The 23,228-nt window shown below is 41.5% G+C and overlaps 1 protein-coding gene across 3 annotated transcripts in view; it reads right to left on the bottom strand.

Moving 5' to 3' along the window:
• The window catches only part of CDADC1 (cytidine and dCMP deaminase domain containing 1), a 40,824-nt gene that overhangs the window by 17,032 nt on the left and 564 nt on the right, over positions 1 to 23,228 (bottom strand). For 2 of the 3 annotated variants that reach the window (XM_056133060.1, XM_056133058.1), the window contains exons 2-4: positions 22,856 to 22,953; positions 7,186 to 7,260; positions 1,454 to 1,631 (exon numbers count right to left, since the gene is read on the bottom strand). In XM_056133060.1, coding sequence (XP_055989035.1) covers positions 1,454 to 1,631; positions 7,186 to 7,260; positions 22,856 to 22,953 — 351 coding nt within the window. The remainder of the gene's footprint in view (positions 1 to 1,453; positions 1,632 to 7,185; positions 7,261 to 22,855; positions 22,954 to 23,228) is intronic. The other variant, XM_056133059.1, reaches the window with a different exon arrangement.

Genomic DNA, 23,228 nt, shown 5'->3' with positions numbered 1-23,228 from the left:
TGCCCACTCGAGCAAATCGATGAACAACGGGAGGACAGTGCTACAGTGGATTGGGCCACACCTAGCAATGCTCAAGGAACCATACGTAGTACTAGGTTTCAAATTGGGATAGGCCACAAGCACAGTAAGTGCCTACCCTGTATACTGTTTGTTTGGCCAGAAGTTTCACAGAAGTATTTTTTTTAAACTACAGTTTAGGAAATTATATTAATGTTAAAACTTATGGTATTGATTACAAACTACTACATAGTACCACAACCAAAAATGTCCACAACCCTCTGTTACCATATGTCCTTTTTTTTTTCCTTTTTGGGTCACTCCCAGTGATGTTCTAGGGTTATTCCTGGCTCACGCACTCAGAAATTACTCCTGGCAGTGTTGGGGGTACCATATGGGATGCTGGGAATCGAACCTGGGTTTTCTGTGTGTAAGACAAACACCCTTTCTACTATAATATCACTCCAGCCCCTCTTTTTCTTTGTTTTTCTTGTTTTCTTTTTGGGTCACACCTGGCGATGCACAGGGGTCACTCCTGGCTCTGCACTCAGGAATCACTCCCATATGGGGAGCCATATGGGTTGCTGGGAATTGAACCCGGATCAGCTGCGTGCAAGGTAAACGCCCGATGTGCTATCCCTCTAACCCCTCCATATGTCTTTAATGGAAAAATAGTGTGTACACTTACTGGGTCACAAAACAGAATCTTAAGAGCACAGAGGTTACAGAGAACGGTGGTGCAACAGAGATCAGAGTTATAGAGGAATGATTTGTGTTACACTTCCAAAGCATAGGCAAGCCACTGGAAGACCACTGCCAGCCAGTTCCCAGGAAGGAAGTGAACAGAAACAATGCCTTTTCTATCTTTTGTTTTTTGGGTCACACCTGGCTATGCTTATACCTGCTCTTGTGCTCAGGGATCACCCCTGGTAGACTCAAGGAGATCGAGCCTGGGTCAGCTGCACGCAAGTCAAATACCTTACCCACCGTACTATCTTGCCAGCCCCAACAACTACAATTTCAACTCTCCCTGAAACGGGCTTCTAGTTCAGCCTTGGATCTCCCTACCAGGACAATGTTGGAAAACGGGATGAGAGCCCATCTCTCCTAGAGGAAAGTACATGACAGCAACTAACCTGCATTTCTATCTGGAAATGCTGCCTCAGGTAGGGCCAGAACGGAATACAATTTTGCTCAAACAAACTCTTAAATTTTTAATACACCCCAGTTTCCTCTTTCAGCAGCAGGTAAGCACTGGTCCACAAATACACTAGGATTTGTGAAGTAGATCATGAGAGAGATCAAAAATCCAAACTTCCCTTTTTTCCTTCCACTGTCACTGTCCTTCGACGCGTATGTGTGTCTTTAGCACTTCTGTGGCAGGTAGACAACTGACCACCAGTGACCGTAATGGATCAGTGGTATCAATCTCCCGTTAAGCTTTACCAGCACTTACCATTTACAACCATTTTCAAACATGCAGAACATGGTTTTCGGGAAAAATAAAGATCACAGTTTTTCAACCGTGACCCATGTTTAATAAGAGCAATTTTCCCGGCATGTAATTCTTCACTAGAACAGTGGAGACCAACAATTTTCATGTTTTTCACCACCACAAGACCAGCTTTCTTCACCTACATTAAGAAATAAAACAATAATTAGTTATAACTAATGATAAGATTCATGATGATAAGATACATGATTCATTAAGAAAATGTTTGCTTAGTTCTTTATCTAACACACTGGAAATATCTAGCACACTGAATATTTTTTCACTAGATGAAAAACATTTCAGAGAATCTGCTATTGAATTTGTACCAGAAATTTTCTGTATCTATACCTAAGATTTATATTTGAATTTTCTGTGCTCTTAACCCATAAAAGCATTTAATTATTAATAATTTATCCTTGTGAAAATTGATATTAAACAAAATCCTAAGCTATCTCACAAGTTTCTAATAGCATCTTATTTAGGATTAGCTTTTCATTTTTTAAGACTAGTTTTAAACTTCAAAGCGGTAAAGTGTGGAGTGCAAGAGCAATAGTACAGCGGGTAGGGTTTTTGCCTTGCATGGGGCCAACCTGGTTTAATTCCCAGAATCCCATATGGTTCCTGGGGCACCATCAGAAGTAATTCCTAAGTGCAGAGCCAGGAGTAACCCCTGAGCAGCACTGGGTGCAGCCCAAAAAAAAAAAAAAAAAAAGTATAATGAGGGAAAATCTGGAAAAGACTCTGATTTTACAATGATCAAGTAAAGCCGAGAGAGTTTACGTGACTTTCTGAAAAACCACATATGATAAAAGACAGACTAAAATTGAGATCATCTTAACTCTTTTATTCATTTAAATTCCATCTAAAGTGGGGTATGGTGCCGTCAGGTCAATCTGTACCTGTGAGGAAAGTGTATCAGCAGCCTGATGATGCCTTCAGACTTCTAGATACCCCAAAATTGCTGCTATGCCTTTGGTCAGACCCCAAACTTGGGTATAAGTTTACCAAGAAAGTAAATGGCCAAAAGTTAGGTATGTGGGAGACACACCAAACTTGGCCAAACTTGGGGCTAAGTTTACCAAGAAAGTAAATGGCCAAAAGTTAGGTATGTGGGAGACACACCCACAAACCACCTCCGGCTCAGCTATATAATTGGAGGCAAGGCCTCTCAGTTCCTGATCAAACTGCTTAATGGCCATGATCCCAGAGACTCAGAAACAAATACCGGAAACCAACGGCTTTTGGCAGAAATGCATTTGGTCCCCACAGTAGGTTACAGGCGTTGGGCCACCCTGGTGGGAATAGATTTCGTGCCTTGGCCTGTTCCCCCTGGCGGCTTGGTGGCCGCCATCTTCCAGAGGCCATTGGACAGTCAGGTTTGGGCCCGGAGTGATGAGACACGCATGGCCTCACAGGATGGGGGTGGAACCCGCCCTGCCCCAATGAGGCCCTGAGTTGCCGCCCACAAATGGCCTCTCTGGCTCCGGATCAAGCTGCTCAGTAGCCGTGATCCAAGAGACTTAGAAACAAACCTCAGAACCCAGCAGGTTTTGGCAACAATCCCTCCAGATTTAATTGTCAAAATTTTGGAATTCCGAAATTGAGCGGCCACTACTGCGGACACGCAACATCATATGTTATTCATAATCAGCAATAGAAAACAAATTGTCTACAGTTGCCTTTTCGGCAACTTCATCTGCCCCACAGGTAGGGGGAGGGTGTGGGATGGAGGGTATATTGGGGTTTTTGGTGGTGGAGAATGGGCACTGGTGAAGGGATGGGTGTTTCATCATTGTATGACCGAGACTTAAACCTGAAAGCTTTGTAACTGCTGTCACGGTGATTCAATAAATAAATTTATAAAAAGGAAAAAAAAAAGTAAGGTGGAGTTTATGCCCAATTCAATCAGCCTAAATAATGACTGAGTAAGAGCAATACTCCTACAATAAAAAGAATATTTAAAAAAAATTTTTAAAAATTCCATCTAAAATAAAGGTAGATCTCAACTTTTTTTCATAAAACTGGCTCTACCCATGTTTAAAAGGATGGTGGAATGACTAGAAGGTTATAATCAATTATAAAATAAGTTCTATGATTATAAAAGAACACATAAACTTTATACAAAAATGTACATTATTTATACCAAATAAAACATTCCTAAGTGCATTGTCAAATTCAAAATAAAGATGTCATCCCCTCGGGTATGAGGAAGAAAGAAAAATCAAAGCTAGAGCAGTAAGCTTGAGCACTGATCAACAGGTAAACGCAGAGTGTCTGCAAGAGGTTGCGCTGACCATGCTGTAAGCCTGGAAGCTGGGCACTGCAGAAGTTGTAAAAAGTTGCTAACTTGTTACTCGGGGGACCAGAGAGAGAGCCCAATGGGCAACACACACTGTGCAAGTGGGAGGCCAGCACCTCATGGTCCCACAACAAAAAGAAAAACAAAAGACACCCCCCAAAAAGCCACTTTAATCCTAACGTGTCCCGAACTTATACAACATTAATCAGAAAAGCTGGTATAATAATATCAGCATTAGATAAAGTGCTCCAAACTAAAAATCGGTTGTATGTCAGTCTCAGGATGCACTGCTTTGCATCAAGATCCTGAAATGTAAACCCGAATCTTGAGTTCAGCACTAACTGTTAAAATGCAACCTAGGCTGAGAGCCCCGTATCCATCATTCCATTACTAGACACTTCTCCCCAGCAGAACACACTTGATACCACAAAAGATCAGATCAAAGCCTAGTATAACAGACAGAATACTTGTCTCAACTTCAATTTCGAGTAAACAGGTTTAAACTATGGAGAATGATACCTTGTGAAATGCCTTTAAAAAAAAAAGATGTCACTCATTCTTTTTCACAGTTAACAAAGTAAATTAAAAAATCCCCTTTATAACTATCCAAAACTATATTCAAAGGGATCTATTTGTACTGGCTTTAAGAATGTTTTCAATTTGCTCTTAAACTTTACCTTCCCAATTGTAAAATTTCTTAAGAGCTTTACGCTCCTGAAATATAAAGAACAATGTATGCAAGCACCTACTTTATATATTTTGGACAAGTTCTTAAAAAAAACAAAAAGCCCCCCAAAAAACTGTCATCCTGGAAGGGCTCAGCGCAGAAGAACTCATTTTATTAAACTCAACAAACTGTCATTAAACAAGTTCAGCTTTAGATTTTCTAAGTAGTTCAGGAGACAGAAATAAAGTCAGAAATCTTGATCATTAAAGATTTAAAAACACTGTTCCTAGTAAATGAGAAGCATATTCATCAATTTCTTTTTTATTAGAACAATCTGTTAGAACATGTTTATTATTATTTTTTTTTTTGCCTAGGGTTTTCTTTTTTTTTTGGCTTTTTGGGTCACACCCGGCAATGCACAGGGGCTACTCCTGGTTCTGCACTCAGGAATTATTCCTGGCAGTGCTCGGGGGACTATATGGGATGCTGGGAATTGAACACAGGTGGGCAAAGCAAATGCCCTACCAACTGTACTATCACTCCAGTCCCTGCCTAGAGTTTTTTAATTTCAGAAAAATATATATATATATATATAAATATAAAATACATGTACTTTTTAACTGTTTCTAAGGCCAAAATGAGAAATTTGAGACAAAATTTTTTTCTATCCCAAACTCAAAACAAAATATGGCAGATAAAAGTCTAAGTTGCATTCCATTGCAGTGCTCCCACTTATTCCCAGAGGACTGAATCATTCCAGTGAATAAATTCTGCTTCAGTTCACTAGAACACAGCAATCATCTCTGTAATCCTAGTCACAGACTCTTATATAAAAATACAGGCAAAGCAGCCAGAGCCATAGTACAGTGGGTAGGGTGTTGGCCCTGCACACGGCCGACCCAGGTTTGGTCCCTGGCATCCCATACAGTCCCCTGAGCACCACCAGGAGTGATTTCTTAGTGCAGAGTCAGGAGTAACCCCTGAGCATCACCAAGTGTGACCCAAAAAGCCAAAAAAAAAAAAAAAACCCAAAACCAAAAAAACAGGCAAAGAGGTTAGTCTATTTTGCAGATTGTTTTTCTTCTTCCCCTCTTTCATTGTGTTTGTTTTCTGGGCCACATCTGGGCTGTTTGGAGGCTATTCCCTACAGTGCTCCAGGGGACCATGTAACTAAAGCGATGGAACTGGCACTCAGCCCTGTTAAGTCATCTCTACCTTTCTCACCCTTTGCCTCTCTGATAATTAAAATCACCGAAACATTCTGAGGCCTATTGTTTCGATACTCATGCCAGACATTTTATTCATTTATTTTGGCAGTCATACCCAGCAAAGCTCAGGGCTTACTCAGGTTCTGCACTCAGGAACCACTCTTAGTAGTGCTTGGGGAACCATATGAGATGCTGGGGAGCAAATTTGGGGTCAGCCACATGCAAGGCAAATGTCCTCCCCATTGTATACATTTCAGCCCGTTGGTGGACATTTTAGAGATCCACCCTCAGAAAAATGAGAAAATCTCCAGGAATATCATCAGTCACCAAGGCCCCTTTTCCAAAATACACGTTTATAATCTCTACTCCATATTCAGTGAATAGGCAGCTCTAGAAAACTTGAAAGATAAAGAGAATAAGGAAACACTGCAATATTTAAAAAAAGAACAAAGTTCAACTGTCAGCTCTGGGTTTTGATTTTACCCTACTCTCAAGTTACTAAATTCCCTGCTACCATTGCATTGATGGTAGAAGATGTGACACAGATGGGTGGGAGAAAATGATTTTATTAGAGCACAGCACAGCAGTAAATCTGTGATGGTTCCCTAGCTCACAAGTCCCACAGCACTGGTGGATTCCTAAATAGGAAGTGGGCTATAGAAAAGGTATGGAAACCAGGCTTAAGGATTCCACTGTTTCACTGCAAACAGTAAGCAAATCTCTTCATTTCAGAAAGATACATTACCTCAATTCTCAAGGTTTCCTGCTGCCAAAAACAAGACTACAAAATGGTCAAAATCAGCATTCGTCAACCTTTTCTCACTCAACACCTGTCTCGCACATACTGGTTCAGGACTAGCAGTTATAACCAAGGTAGGAGACCCATGGTTTCCAACCATTCTATGCCCAAGAACAAGCAGCAGTTCATGGAGTGTTCGCCAAAAACTGCTGGTCTAAGTGCAAGATAGGGTTGAACATTCTTTTTTTTTTTTTTTTTTTTTTTTTTTTTTTTTTTTTTTTGCTTTTTGGGTCACACCCGGCAATGCACAGGGGTCACTCTTGGCTTTGCACTCAGGAATTACCCCTGGCAGTGCTCAGGGGACCATATGGGATGCTGGGAATAGAACCCACATTTAGCCGCGTGCAAGGCAAACGCCCTACCCGCTGTGCTATTGCTCCAGCCCCAGGGTTGAGCATTCTTGACAAAACCAGTCAAATGTTCTGGATTTAAAGAGAAGTGTGAAAAAAGAGCTTTCTGTCAATGCCATTTATATAAACTATTATAAAAAAAAAGTTGGTATTATGAGTTAATTTTTTTAAGGCAAGATATAGAAGAAAATTATAAAATAACCCCACTGAAAAGATACCTAGTTTTGGAATTATGCAAAAATTTTGAGAAACAATTCCCCTGGTAAAGGAAATACAGAACTTGAGTACAAGATGGACTTTTAGTCTACTTTTTATCACTGTTACTGATTTGTTATTATAAGTATCTGGTTGTTTAGAAACCACAAAACTTCACCTGTTTTTGATCAGAAGATACTCTGGCTGTCTCTTCATTATCTTCTAAGGGTCCATGATTTTCTGCTTCTTTTTCCTAATAAAAAGCAGATCAAAGGGTCAGGGAGAAATGAGCACAAAAGACATATGATTTCCTGTTTAAAAAGTAGGTTTTTTTTTTTTTTTTTTTTTGCCTTTTTGAGTCACACCCGGCGATGCTCAGAGGTTACTCCTAGCTCTGCACTAAGGAATTACCCCTGGCGGTGCTCAAGGGACCATATAGGATGATGGGAACCGAACCCGGTTCGGTCGCGTGCAAGGCAAACACCCTACTCACTGTGCTATAGCTCCATCCCCAAAAACTAGTTTTCTTTTTTTTTCCAATTTTTATTAGTGAAACACCATGAGGTACAGTTGTAGACTTACAAATTTTTGTGTTTGGGTTTCAGTTATACAATGATCCCAGTACCCATCCCTCCACCAGTGCCCATTCTCCATCATTTACATTTTTTAAGAAATTTTTGTTAGTGAAACACCATGAGGTACAGTTGTAGATTTACAAATTTTTGTGCTTGGGTTTCAATTGTACAATGATCAAACACCCATCCCTCCACCAGTGCCCATTTTTCACCACCACAGGTCCCAGTATCCCTACCACCCCCCATCCCTCCGTCCCACCCTGCCTCTGTGGCAGGGTATTCCCTTTTGTTCTCTCTCTCCTTTTGGGTGTTGTGGTTTGCAAAAGAGGCACTGAGTGGCAATCGTGTTTGGTCTGTAGTCTACTTTCAGCATGCTTCTCCCATCCTGGGAGGATCCTCCCAACACCCTTTATTTGGTGCTCCCTTCTCTATCTGAGCTGCCTTTTCCCCTAGAATGTGTGGATGGCCTCCAAGCCATGAAGCAAAACTCCTGGTACTAATCTCAGCCACTCTTGGGGGTTAGTCTCCTATTTTGTTACTTTATGTTCCCCAGATGAATGCAATCTTTCTATGTCTATCCCTCTCTTTCTGACTCATGTCACTTAACATGATACTTTCCATATAGTACCACTTGTATGTGGGCTGGAGCGATAGCACAGCAGTAGGGCGTTTGCCTTGCACACAGCCAATATGGTCGACCTGAGTTCGATTCCTTCGCCCCTCTCGGAGAGCCTGGCAAGCTACCGAGAGTATCTCGCCCGCATGGCAAAGCCTGGCAAGCTCCCCGTGACGTATTCGATATGCCAAATACAGTAACAAGTGTCACAATGGAGACACTATTGGGCCCGTTTGAGCAAATTGATGAACAACAGGAGGACCGTGACTTGACTGTGACCACTTGTATGTAAATTTCATGACTTCATCTTTTCTAACAGCTACATAGTACTCCATTGTGTAGATGTACCAAAGTTTCTTTAACCAGTCATCTGTTCTCGGGCACTGGAATGCCGACTGGTTCAGCCCTTCTGGAAAACAGTATGGACAATTCTCAAAAAATTAGGAATCGAGTTCCCATTTGACCCAGCAATACCACTCCTGGGAATATATCCCAGAGAGGCAAAAAAAGTATAGTCGAAGTGACATCTGCACTTGTTTGTTCAAAACTAGTTTTCTTAGCACTGTAGCACTGTCCTCCCGTTGTTCATCAATTTGCTCGAAAGGGCCCAGTAATGTCTCCATTTTGAGACTTGTTACTGTGTTTGGCAAATTGAATACGTCACGGGTAGCTTGCCAGGCTATGCCGTGCGGGCAAGATACTCTCGGTAGCTTGCTGGGCTTTCCAAGAGGGGCGGAAGAATCGAACCCAGCTCAGCCTTAAATGTTGAATAATTTTATTTTCATTTATTTATTTATTTATTTAGGTAAAGCCCTGCAATAGTTTCCCACATTGGTCAATTCAGGTTCACAGTGCTTAACCTTTATAATATGATTCCTGCGTAATTTTCCAAAATATAGGACTGGAAAATCTGGAAGTTGTGGTCAGCAAATAAAATTCTGTAGTCTAAAATTTTAGGATTGGGCTGGAGAGATAGTAAAATGGGTAAGGAGCTTGCTCAGAAAATAAATCTGTAGTTTAAGACTTCAGGGTCGTACCAGAGATTTAGTACAATGGACAGACACTTGCTTTGCAGAGAGCTGACCTGGATCAGTCACAGCACCTCATCTGGCCCCCCAAATATCACCAGTATTGACTGATCTCTGTGCAGTCAGGTGTTAGCCAAAAAATCAACTGAACAACCAAACAACAGAAAAAAATTCAGGGTTGGGGCAATTCTGAGCAATAGAGAAGTGTGACCACGGCATGAAGGATGAAGAGAGAATCGAGGTAAATTAACTGGAAATGAAAAGGGACAATGCAGCAAATGGAGTAGACAAGGATTTGTACAAGGCAGAATAATGGTGCTCCAGAGATTCTTCTGTCTCAATATCTGGTACCATGGCTACGTCAATATGACAAGTTGGAATTAAGGGAGCAGACAGAATTAAGACTGCAAATTAGCCAATAATGCGATGGAAAGGTTTATCCCAGTTTATCTGGATGGGCCCCAAATAATCACCAGGATTCTTACAAGTAAATAGTGGAGGGAGGAAAGGTCAGTGGCAGAGTGAGGCAACAGAGAACTGAGCCTGTCATTGCTGGCTGCAAGGAAGGGGAGCATGAGCCAAAAGATGTGGGTGGCTCGGGGAGCTGCAAAAGGCCAGAAACTGATTCTCTCCAGGGGCCTCCAGAAGGGCCAACCCTGCTGACACTGATTTGAGCCCAGGGAGACCCACTTAGACTTTTTTTGGGGGGTCACACCCAGCGATGCTCAGGGGTTACCCCTGGCTCTGCACTCAGGAATTACTCCTGGCAGTGCTCGAGGGACCATATGAGATGCCAGGGATTGAACCCGGGTCAGCCGCGTGTAAGGCAAACGCCATACCCGCTGTGCTATCGCTCCGGCCCCCACTTCAGACTTCTGACACAGAGAACTGCAAGATAATTCATGTGTGCTCTAAGTCACCAACTTTTTAGTAATTTATAACATCAGCAATAGATGACGAGTACTGGGATGTCCATAAGTCTCCTCTTAAAAATAAAACTCCAAGTATAAAATTTTGAGCCAGCAAATAATAAATATCTTATGTATTTTATTATTTGAGGGGACTATCCAGCAAATAATAAATATCTTATGTATTTTATTATTTGAGGGGACTATCCAAGCGGTACTTAGGGGGCCCATGGGTCACTCCCAGACAGGGTCTGAGGGCCCAAGGATGTGGTGTTGCTACAGCCTATAAGAACTAGGGTCCACCAGGGCCACCCTACTGGTGCTTCAGGGTTTGCAAAGCCACAACCATGATGCTCAGGAATAGAATCTGGGTCAAGCCCATGTGCCTGACCCCCATACTATCTCCCCAGTGCCTCTCTCATCATTTATTTGTACAACAAAAAAGGATTTCTATGCACCAGCCAGAGATCTAGTTGCTCAGGCCGCCGTGCCTGGAAAGCTGAGAATTACGAAGACAGGAAAGTGATTCTGGAGAGAGCAGATGACTAACACACGGTGATAGAGCAGAATCCTGCATACCCCAAAGTTGACAGGAAAGGTAGAAACTGAAGAAGGCTACAGAGTGGGAATGGACAATTTTACAAGCGTTGCTCACTTAGTCTCGTAAGTGCTGGGTGCTCAAATGTTAACACCACTATAACTGTGTTAAACCAGAACAGTTTTAATGGAAAAAAGAAACGCAAATTTATAAAAGAAAATAAATTTATAAAGTCTCTAAGATTTTCACAAGACACACCTTGTAGGAATGAGACCTCTGCTTCAGAGGAGGAACGCCAAGGCCGGTAGGGAGAGGGGGTATGGAGGGCGGCAGTGGGGATGGTCAGGATGAGACAATGGGTAATAACAGCATCTCACACTGACCGAGTGCACCAAGCACCTATTAGGTCTCATTTTATTCTCACAACTTTGCAACAGAGCTGTTATTATTCCTATTTTACAAGCAAGGAATCTGTCGCTGAGAAAGATGAAATAAGTTCACCATGAAAAACACATCACTGGAGCCCCAAATCCACTGTCTTATCCACTACGGTACAATGCTTCATCTCAGGGAAAATACAATGAGATTGTTCAGCACGAAAACAAGGTACCAGAAGATACAATAAAAGGGGGAGAGGGTCTTGGGATATGTAGAGAAAAATGAGAGAACAAGGCAGCTATTTTACTTTGGGCTTTGTTTGCTGGTACTTAGGCCACACCCAGCTATGCTCAGGTGGGCCTAAATTACTCCTGGTGGGCTCAGGGGACAATATGGGGTACCAGGGATTGAACACAGGTTGGATTCATGCAAGGCAAGCACCTTACCTGCTGTACTATCTCTCCAACACTCAAGAAATCATGCTAATTCTTATCAAAACAATACAGCTTAGACAAGTCTTAATTACAACAAACAAAATAAATCAACCACGACACTCTGCTTAGGACGGGTGAGGGTTCAAAGGGCTGAAGCCATATAGACCAAACATGACTGCCAGTCAATGCCTCTTTTGCAAACCACAGCACCCGAAAGGAGAGAACAAAAGGGAATGCCCTGCCACAGAGGCAGGGTGGGATGGGGGTGATAAGGGGTGGGAGGGATTCTGGGATCAGTGATGGTGGAAAATGGGCACTGGTGGAGGGATGGGTACTCGATCATTGTATAACTGAAACCCGAGCACAAAAATTTGTAAGTCTACAACTGTACCTCATGGTGTTTCACTAATAAAAATTTAAAAAATGATAATAAAATAAAACAAATTTTGGCACTGTGAAGAAAAAAAAATGAACAAAGGGCTGGAGTCATGCTCTGCAAGAGAGAACCCCAGTTTCAATCCCTAGCACAATATGTTCTCTGAGAACTGCTGGGTGTGGATTCACCCCCCACTACTTGAAGAATGACTATGAATTAGTAACAGAATTACTTTAAAATGACGGCTATTTACAGTAGTACTTGGTTTCTATTCTAAAACTTTGAATTATGTGCTTATAAATACTTTACCTCCCATTAATTTACCCAGTAGCTAGTGTTTCCCTACGTGGCTGAAATCACACCTTGGAGTAGGGGCACTAGACCCATCTGGGCGACAGTTATCTTGGGTACAGTTAGGTAGTGCTTTCTGTTTATTCCCTTAAAGGGGGTAGATTTCCAGGAGGCACCAAGTAACTTCTTTTCTGAAAAGGGGATGGTAAGCCAAATAAATGTGGGACTTTAAATTTAGTGACTGGACTCTTAAAAATTCTTACTCTTTTTTTATTTTTTGGCTTTTTGGGTCACACCCGGCAATGCACAGGGGTTACTCCTGGCTCTGCGCTCAGGAATTGCCCCTGGCCGTGCTCAGGGGACCATATGGGATGCTGGGAACCGAACCCGGGTCAGCAGCGTGCAAGGCAAATGCCCTACCTGCTGTACTATCGCTCCAACCCAAAATTCTTACTCTTTATATTCAATGCATATCTTGAAGAACAAACCTCAAAAGTACCATAAATATAGGTAACAATTCAGAAACTCTCAGAAAGCAGTTAAGACATAGAAGTAATGGTAAGTTAATAATACACTAAAGCTCGTAAAAAGTACAGACAACTTAAGTGTTTAATAATAAGGGAATAGTACATTGTTGTAAAATATGCATAGCATGTGCCAGGCACTATGTAAAACTTCACAAATATTAATTCATGCATTTCTCAAAACAGGTCCACATACTACCTACAAGTTAACATATCATGCCTCTGATGAAGATGACACGAAGAGGTAAAGGAACTTTTCCAGGCTTAAAGAAACAGTAGGAGGAAGAACAGGATTCCAACACAGACAGATTACCTATGAAAACACTGACTCCTCTTAAAGCCATTAGTTTAAATAGTCAAACCAATGTTTGTACCATAATAAATATTTTCCTAATTATGTGGAAAAGGAAAGATCCAGAATTAAATTATTTCAAATTAATAAAGAAAATATAGAAAATTATTTGAAAAAAATTACACAAAAAAGTTACTAGTGTCAGTGGTGAAATAAGAAATTTATTATCTTCATTTTTAAATATAATAGAAGTACTTTATTTGTAAAAAGTCAAAAGAGTGTCAAAAGCAATGTTTCCAACAACGAAACAAACTTTACAGTAGGAAGTTTGTCACTCAGAGGATGGGGGGGTAGGGGATAGGATAGGGAAGGGACAATATGACATTGGTGGACAGAAGTGGACACTTCCCAGGAGACAGAAAGCTTAAAGGAGGCATAAAGCGCTGCCCTAGAAGCAGATGGGGGGTAGGGGATAGGAGGGAAACTGGGAATATTTGTGGAGCAAAGTGGACACTGGTAAAGGGACAGGTGTTGGGACGATGTACACCTGAAACTCAATCATGAGTATTTTGTAACTTTGAAATTCACAATAAAAAATAAATTTTAAAAAAGCAATGTTTCCAATATAATTACACCTCACACTGCATCGTTGGGTTTCTGTAACTTATTCTGAATAGCAAGAGCAGAATAAACAGCTTAGATGAAACAAACACTGTTTTAAAAATATTTTTCTGAATAAGTTTTACTCAACCTATATGACTCTCATGTTTAATAATAGAATTATTTAATTTAATGTGACAATCAAATAAGAAAATTACAACACACAACGTATTCCTGGTGAATATATGTATAAATGTGAATATTTATATCATATATCGGAACTAAAATGAGATAAAATCTCAATATAAATAAAAGGTTCCTTAAAATGATTATTTGGGGGCTGGGGCAATAGCACAATGGGTAGGAAGCTTGTCTTACATGTGGGTTTGATCCCAAGCTCTCCTGTATGGTGCCCCTGATCCTGCTAGAAGTAATCCCTGAGTGGAGGGCTAGGAGTAAGCTCTGAACACAGCAGCGTGTGGCCCAAACACACCCCCATCTAAAAAAAGTTGTTTCTCGATCTCTTAAAAACCCAGATTTTTACTTATTTTTTTAAATTGAAATGTATTTGACACATACTATAAAAATCCAAGGTGAGCACTTGAATATGTTAACTTGATATTTATATAAAATAGGATCTCCATTATAGTGATAATTAACAACTCTCACAACCACAAAATTATGTGTTTGGTTTTTGTAATCAGAACAACTAAATTTTCCATTTTTAGCAAGCTTGAGACTTAGAATACAGTATTGCTGCCTATCTGTGCATTATAGCTCTAAAACTTATTTATTACTCACTGTCAGTTTATACCTTAAACTGACACGTATAATTGTGTACATGTCACATTTATAAGCACCCCCCATCTGCTTCTTAAAGAACGCCTGTTCTGTCTCTGAACTCTCAGCAACCATCATTTCACTGTATTTACAAGGATTTTGTTTTGTTTTGTTTTTGCTGATTTTAGACCTGGCAGTGCTCAGGGGATATTCCTGGCTCTATGCTCAGGAGTGACCCCTGGCAGTGCTGGGGGCTGATCATAGGTGGCACCTAGGAAATGAATCTGGGTTAGCTATATGCAAGACAAGTGCTTTAATTCTTAATTAATTAACTCTTTAATTCAGCTCCTGTTTTTGTTGTTTGTTTCTTTGTTTTTGACAAATCTGGCTTTTAGGAAATTCACATACACCTTTTCTCTGTCTGACATTTCAGCATAATACATTCAAGGTCCATCCATGTTGTCACAAGGAGAATGATATCCTACTTTTTCATGACTGAATAATAACTGCAAAGTCCAGCTTTTAAAACATACTTCTGTCCTCCCTCTGGTGCTAAAGACTTCACACATGGTAGAGCAATAGCTCTACCACAGAACCATATACCCAGCCCTAAAGTGCATTATTACAAAGGCTTAAATCTCTGAACATTTGCTTCTAATTTGTCTCTTCAAAATAAATTTTATCTGTGAGAAGCTGCAAAAATACCTGCCCCAAAAATGCCAAGTTTTATAAAAATTTTATATGTGATATTATAAATATTCTTTTATAAATATTAAACTATTAAAAATAAAAGGAAATAATAAAATAATGGGCTTTAAAGACCATGAAGGAAGTAACGAGCTTCCTCAAAGTTCTTATTATATGAAGTCTGAGTGGGTGTTGAAGGAGTAGTTGGGAAAAAAGGGAATAAAAAAGTGTTTAACGTTTTAAGTAGCATTTCACTATTTATAAAACATCTGACATTGGAACTGAAAGAGAAAATTATTCTAAGATACAATTTTATCAGTTATAAAATTAAACATAAAATATAGTTAACTTCCTAGTTATGCACAAATCTTATACCCTTCATGAAAGTTTATTCAAAAGATCATAGATCTAAATGCATAAGGACACATTTGCATTTGTCCAAGAACACAACCTAAGAGAAAATCCAGATGAACTCCAGTGGACAGGATGACTTTTTATTTATTTATTTATTTATTTTTATTTTTTTTTCTTTGTTAGTTTTTTTATTGATAGTAATTTGAATTTTTGAGGAAAGCACTATTTTTTAATTCTGCCCAAATACAGAATTTTGTGGGGTTTTTTTTTTTGGGTCACTCCATGCGATGCACAGGGGTCACTCCTGGCTCTGCACTCAGGAATTACCCCCTGGCGGTGCTCGGGGGACCATATGGGATGCTGGGAATCGAACCTGGGTTGGTTGCGTGCAAGGCAAATGCCCTACCCGCTGTGCATCCGGCCCGAGGATGACTTTTTAGATAAAAAACAGGATGATACATAACATAATCAATACTAAGGTAAACTTAGTATTGATATTGACGAGGAATATGATCGACTGGTTCAGCACCTCCATGACTGTGCAAGGAACGCCAAGAGAGAGATAGCCACAAAAAAATGCCTGTCTTCGAAAACTCTTGAGCTTATTCACCAACATGATTTGGTGCATGCCTCAGGCAACTGCAAGCGAACATCTGAGCTTGCATAGCAGTGCAGAGATGCAATAAAGGAAGACCTCAAAGAGAGAAGAGCAGAAGTGCTGGTAGATGCAGCAGAAGCCGGGAAAAGCATTCGTAACGCCCGTGTGTCCTTCGCCAACTGCAAGACCAAGATGACTGCCCTCCAGCGTCCTGATAGATCTATCACATCTTCCAGAATAGCAATGGAGAAGATTATCCATGACTTCTACTCAGATCTCTTCGATAGCCATGTCCACCTGCCGACATACCAAATTCCACAGGATGGATATGTCGTTCCCAACGTTCTCCCTTCCGAAATCCGACACGACATTTCGTCAGTAAAGAAACGAACAGCACCCGGCCCAGACAAGGTCAGACCTGAACACCTGAAGAACCTGCCGTCAGTACTCATCAATACGCTGGCTCGGCTCTTCACTCACTACCTGTCTGAATGCAAGGATCCATCCCAATGGAAAACCAGCAGGACTGTACTACTGTTCAAGAAGGGAGACATCCACGACATTGGCAACTATCGCCCAATCTGCCTTTTGTTTGTCATCTACAAGTTGTTCACTCGAGTCATCCTGAATAGGACTGGCAGAACACTAGACAAAAGGCAACCATGCGAGCAAGCCGGGTTCCGAAAAGGATTCAGCACCATTGACCATATCCCCATGATAACCAAGCTCACTGAGGTTTCTTGGGAGTTCAAGATGCTGCTCTGTCTAACGTTCATTGATTTAAAGAAGGCCTTTGATTCTGTTGAGACGGAAGTCATCATTGAAGCCCTAGCCAATCAGGGCGTTCAAACTCAATACATCAGGATCCTACATGAGCTGTATTACGAATTCACTGCCAGGATCTCACCATTCTACAAAGAAGTGATCATCGATGTCAAGAGAGGGGTTCGGCAGGGTGATACCATTTCACCGAAACTCTTCAGTGCCCCCCTCGAGAGCATCATGCAATGACTGGAATGGGAAGGAATCGGAGTGAAGATAGATGGTCGGCAACTACACCACCTCTGCTTTGCTGATGACATTGTTCTAATAACACCAAACATTAGCCAAGCAGCACAAATGCTGGCTGACTTTGACCGTGAGTGTGAAAAGGTCGGACTACAGCTAAACCTCACGAAGACAATGTTTATGAGAAACAGCCTCGTTCCTGACGCTCCATTCGCTCTCAATGGAACGACCAACTCCGAATGCAACAGTTATGTGTACCTAGGTCGAGAAGTCAACATGACAAATGACCTGGCACCTGAGCTGCACAGGAGGAAGCAGCTTGGAACGCCTTCAAGAGCATCAAAGAAATAGCTAAGAGGACGAAGAACCTCCTAGTACATCTCTCCAATTCCACTGTTTTTCCTGCATTAACATACGCCTCAGAGACCTGGGCCCTACGCAAACAGGATGAGAACGCTATTCAGGTCTCCCAAAGAAGAATCGGAAGAGCTATGCTTGGAGTATCACGCTTCACTCAAATGAGAGAAAGAATCCGGAGTTCCGACCTCTGTCGAGGATCAAGAATCAGGGACGCTGTCTCGTTTGCCAAGGCGTCAAAAATCAGATGGGCTGGACACGTAATGAGATTTAAAGACGACCGCTGGACTAGAGTCATTATCGACTGGATTCCATGGGACAACATAAGACTGCGTGGCCGCCCACCTACCAGATGGTCAGACTTCTTCATCAAGATCCTGAACGATCGGTTTGAGGCTCCTCGTGTTCTTAGAATGAACAGACGCCACTGGGCTACACTAGCACGCAACAGGGACAAATGGAGATGTTACTGGTGGCGGCTCAAGCAAACTGATGATTAACGGGAAGTCAAGTGATCAAGTGAAGATAAACTTCATTAAAACTTAAAAATTCTCTGGACCGGAGAGTTCTTGCTTTGCACGTGGACAACCTGGGTTCAATTCCTGACACCCCATATAGTTGGTCCCATGAGCACGCCAGAGCCAGAAGTTAGCCCTTGAGCACTGCTAGGTGTGTCTCCCCACCCCTCCAAAATTAAAATTTCTGTGCAAAAGACAAAGTCAGGAATGAGAAGACAAGTCACAGACTAGTGAGTTAAAAATATATTCTAGGGGCTGGAGAGATAGCACAGCGGGTAGGGTGTTTGCCTTGCACGCGGCCCACCCAGGTTCGATTCCCAGCATCCCATATGGTCCCCTGAGCACCACCAGGAGTAACTCCTGAGTGCAGAGCCAGGAGTAACCCCTGTGCATTGCAGGGTGTGACCCAAAAAGCAAAAAAAAAAAAAAAATATATATATATATATATATATATATTCTAAAGGCACATCTAATATCCAAAATAAATAAAAAACACATCCAAAAACCCCCCAAATTTTTAAAAATGGTGAAGTTGGGTGGAGAGAAGAGACTAGACCTCAGTTTAGAAAGATACACAGGATTGGATCATTAGAAAAATTTTCTAATGAAAATTTTTGAAAAAGACCATAATGAATACTCTACCAGAGAAAATATACATAAACTAAACTAAGAAAGATTGAAAGATACTCCACACTTTCTGTCATCAGGGAACTGAAAATTAATTACTACAGGGAACAGAAAATAATATTAATACAAACTGATTACCAGGGGCAAAATCTATTACACTGATAAGAGCGAATCCTGAAGGGTGTGTGGAGGAGCAGAGCCACTCAGATAGTGCTAGTGGGCGTGTAAAATGGTCCAGTCATTTTGTGAGACAGGAGGTTTCTCAGAAAGTAAGTCACAACTCTTTGTGCTTTGTTTTGGTTTGGTTTTTGGACCACACTCTGAGGTGCTCAGGGTTTACTCAGGGATCATTCCTGGTAGTGTTGGGGGACTGTACGAAATTCCTGGACTGTACGAAATGGGACCTGGGTTGGCCATGTACAAGGCCAATGCCCAAACTGCTGTGCTATCTCTCCAGCAACACAGATAGACTCTTGGCATTACTCTATCTAAAGGAACTGAAAGACAGTCCACAAATGGTTCTGCATACAGATGCTTTATAGTTCCAGTCATATTTACTATAACTTGGAAGCACCCTAGGATATCCCTCAGAAGGTAAAGGAATAAATAAAATGAGTACATTCAGATTATGAAATCTGACTCAGTGCTCAAAGAAAATTAGCTGCTGAGCCATGGAAAGAAATAAAGAAAGCTTCAATGGGTATATGAAGTTCATATCACTGAAGTGGTTGTTATAGATCTAGAGTATGCAGTGCAGAAAGATCACTTGCTCTAAGATTCATTCACTTGCTCTGCTCTTTTTAAAAATTTTAACTGAATCACTGTGAGGTACAGTTACAAAGTTGTTTATGACCAGGTTTCAGTCATACAATGTTCCAATATCCCTTCCCCCTTCACCAGTACCCATTTCTCACCACCAATGTCCCCGGTTTCCTTCCTGCCACAACCCCCTCCTCAAGTTTGCCTCAGACGCAGGTGTGCTCTCTCGCTCTCTCTCTCTCTCTCTCTCTCTCTCTCTCTCTCTCTCTCTCCTCTCCTCTCCTCCTCCTCCTCCTTCCCGTCTTCTTTGGAATTGCTCTACTCTTTCAACTAAAAGCAAAACCCTTGGACTCCACCATATTGACACAATTCCAAAAATGAGAACACACCTTTGAGAGGGCTGATAAAAGTGAACTTTTCCCCACCTTGTAACCCTTCACCTGCCTATCACCTTCTCCTTCTTTTTCTCTCTAGAAGAACTTCCCAGCATTCATGGGACATTATTTTGGACTTCTAATCTGAAATTGTTGCCCTCTGAATTGTAATTCTTTACTATCCTAGACAGACATTTTGACTTGCTGCTAACCTAACTTTTTTCTTATTTAAGATTAATACATATTGTTAAATGAACGAAGTCCATCTGAATATGCTATAAATTGTATGATTCCAATATAACAGTCCAGAAAAGGCAAAACTCTGAAAACAATAAAAAGGTAAAAAGGCAAGTGGTTGCCAGAAGTTGTAGGCAGCGTGTGTGTGTGTGTGGGGGGGGGGGGGGAGGGGAGGCGGAGGCATGTCGGTGAATGCATAAGTGAAGCACAGAGAGTATTAGGACAATGAAATACACTGTATGATACCGTAATGATGGATACATGTCATTATAGATATGTCCAAACTCATGGAATGTATAATGGGGCAAGAGTGAACTATAAAATGAATTTTAGACATTGGTGATTATGTACTGATAAAAGTATCATTTTAAACAAATGAATCACTCAAGGAGGGATGGAGAAAATGGAAGAGCCTACTCATATCTGAGAAATCTCTGTACTTTCCTCCATTGCTTTGCCGCGTAAGTAAAAGGGCCCAGTAAAATCAAGTCAGCAGCAACAACAACAAAACAGTGATTTCCTCCAACTCCCATTTAAATTCTTTAATGTAATAATGACACTTAGATGATAAAACCTAATTCTCTTGGAAGAAAATTTTTCTAATGATCCAATCCTGTGTATCTTTCTAAACTGAGGTCTAGTCTCTTCCCTCCACCCAACTTCACCGGCTGACGAGGACCACAAGTTCTCTTACTTCATTTCCTTGGAATTCTTTGGGCTGGCAAATACTTATTTTTCATGTCTCAATTCCCTCTTCCCTCCCCCCAAGCCAGCTGCGCAAAGCTGAGAATCTGGGAATCAAACCTACCGTGTCACACATGCAAGGCATGTGCACTACCACTGAGTCCCATTCCCAGCCTATCCCCCACACCTGTAAGACAAGCACAAGCTTCCCCAGGAAGACATCCCTCCCTTCTCACACAGAGCCTAGCCTTTGGGCTTAGGAAAATTTCTGGTTAAATTTTATAGCTAATGCTATTATCTAAATTCTACCTGCATAGTCTAAATGTCTAGTTTTCCGTCCCACTTGAAAACAGGGACTACGGACACATATATGCGCCTACAGCGCCAAGCACACAAAGTAAAGACACTGAAAAAAGAAAAGCAGCTGATTATGGGTAACACACAGAATTCTACGGAATTATAAGGATATATGAAAAATATTTTTCTGAAAAATTCCAAGGCAATCTTTCTGAAGAACTAGAGAACTAGTGGCAATTGAAAATTTCAAAAAGCCTATGCATAATATAGTAACAATTTTTTAGTATATAGTAAATATATATATATATATAATATAGTAAAAAGTGCCTGGCTGTCCTCACCGGGACCCCTTGGAGGAGGACGGGTTGAGTTTCCCTCTCCGCCCCAAGCAGAGCCCCGACAGCTGAAGACCTCCGGGACCCGGCCAAAGCCATGCTGAGACCACTCTCCACACGCTTGGACGAGGAATCGGCAGAGGAACCCAGGTGTGCGGGAACTGGGGCTGAGATCTCCAAGTCTGCTCGGTTTGGGACTGGGCCTCCTCCACCCAGCTCCCCCACCTTCCAGTAGCTAGACAGTTACACCCACCAACTGCCGTGTAACCCCTTCAATGGCCATCCAGAGACTATAAAATCAAGCTCCCGGAAGACCTCTTATTCTCTGGTTCTCACTCTCAGAGAACCCGGCAGGCTACTGAGAGTATCATACCTGCCTATATGCCTGACTAGGAACACCTGTAAAGGTGATTAGAGGCTGCCCCAAAAGCCTCCATCCCTCTCGGAGAGCCCGGCAAGCTACGGAGAATATCCCACTCTCACGGCAGAGCCTGACAAGCTCCCCGTGGCATACTCGATATGTCAAAAACAGTAACAATGAATGGTCCTCATTCCCCTGACCCTGAAGGAGCCCCCAATATGTCATCGGGCTACACCTGCACGTGACAGGGACAAATGGAACCGTTACAGGGCCCGCTCAAGCGAACTGAAGAACAACAGGGTGATAGTGATAGTGATAGTAACAATTTTATAAGGGTGGGGGAACCCCTGTGTTTAAAAAGAAAGTGGAAGAAAACTATCAAAGTGATGTTAGAATGGCAAGAAATCATAGGTAATTTCCCCCTTTAAAAAAAAAATTTTAAGAATGGTTTAAAAGTTTAACCTATTCCCCTTCCCCAATATGATTAGGACTTTCCAAAATTAGTAACAACATCCAAAACTTCCAAATCTTCTCAACTAAAATAGAAATAACTTAGCACCAAGACATTCCAAGATTTAGAAAAACATGAAGTATGTAGCACCCTACTCCAACAGTCACAGAAAAATCAAAAAGGCAGATAGTTAATTACAGATATTTACTTCCAATACACTGGCTTATGTGATATTATCTGTATCAAACTTTCCTACCACGGATGGGCGTTGGAACACTGTATGACTGAACCCTAATCATAAACAGCCTTATAAGGGTGTATCCCTTACAGTGATTCAGTTTTAAAAAAAAAATGAAAACAAAAACAACCAAACTCTTCCCAACCTGTTTTGATCATCTCTTTAAGATCTAAGTAACAGACTAGTTATATGGAACAATAAATCAACCAGCAGTCACAGGTCATCTGTTAGAATAAAGCACTACTCTTCAAGCAATTTGCAGTCCAGAGGCAGGAGGGGGGGAAGAATACAAAGGTGAAACACCTATATTATACAACTGAGTGATACAATGATCTAATTAACCAAACCAACATGTGCCACTGACAACCGATAAACGTGACACAGGCTGAGAGAAAACTAACTTCAGACTGGGGAAAAAAGAGTTTGACTGCAGCTCTGAGTTACAAGTACCACGCAAAAGTGTCAAGGTGTCTTGCACATGCTAAGACTCGTCACACTTGTTTTTAAGTTTATAAAATTTCTGTGGCCGAAATTGGAGCAATACAAGAAAACTCTAAACCACTGATCTGCAGAAGGAAAAAAAAAAACCAAAAAACACGGTTATTTGAGGAAACAAATTATACCTGAGATTTCTGTTTGTGGGCTTCTACTGCTGGGAAGAGCTCCATCCAGAGACTGAGCAGAGTGAAAAGGTTGACTTTAGACAGTCTTGGTATCTGACCTACAAGAGAGAGGGCATAAGACCTGAAAAATTTCCTAGTGATGAAAGCCAGAACTAGGCTCCGCGCTGCTGGGCGCTGCCCGGCTCAGTTGCTCTAACGGGGACAAATAACGGGATGACAGGACAAGAGCTCCTAAGCGCTCGCGCTCACTTAAGCAGGATGCCCTTGGACCCGCTGAAAAGCGATCTTCTCTGCGGCTTTTCCAAAGCTGGGGCCTCTTTAACCCCGCGGGACGGGGCGGAAAATAATGAATCGATGCAAACAGCACAACTGG

This window comes from Sorex fumeus, unplaced genomic scaffold (assembly GCF_029834395.1).
Source record: "Sorex fumeus unplaced genomic scaffold, SorFum_2.1 ptg000095l, whole genome shotgun sequence".
Lineage (NCBI taxonomy): Eukaryota > Metazoa > Chordata > Mammalia > Eulipotyphla > Soricidae > Sorex > Sorex fumeus.
This window is presented reverse-complemented; position numbering and strand designations above follow the sequence as displayed.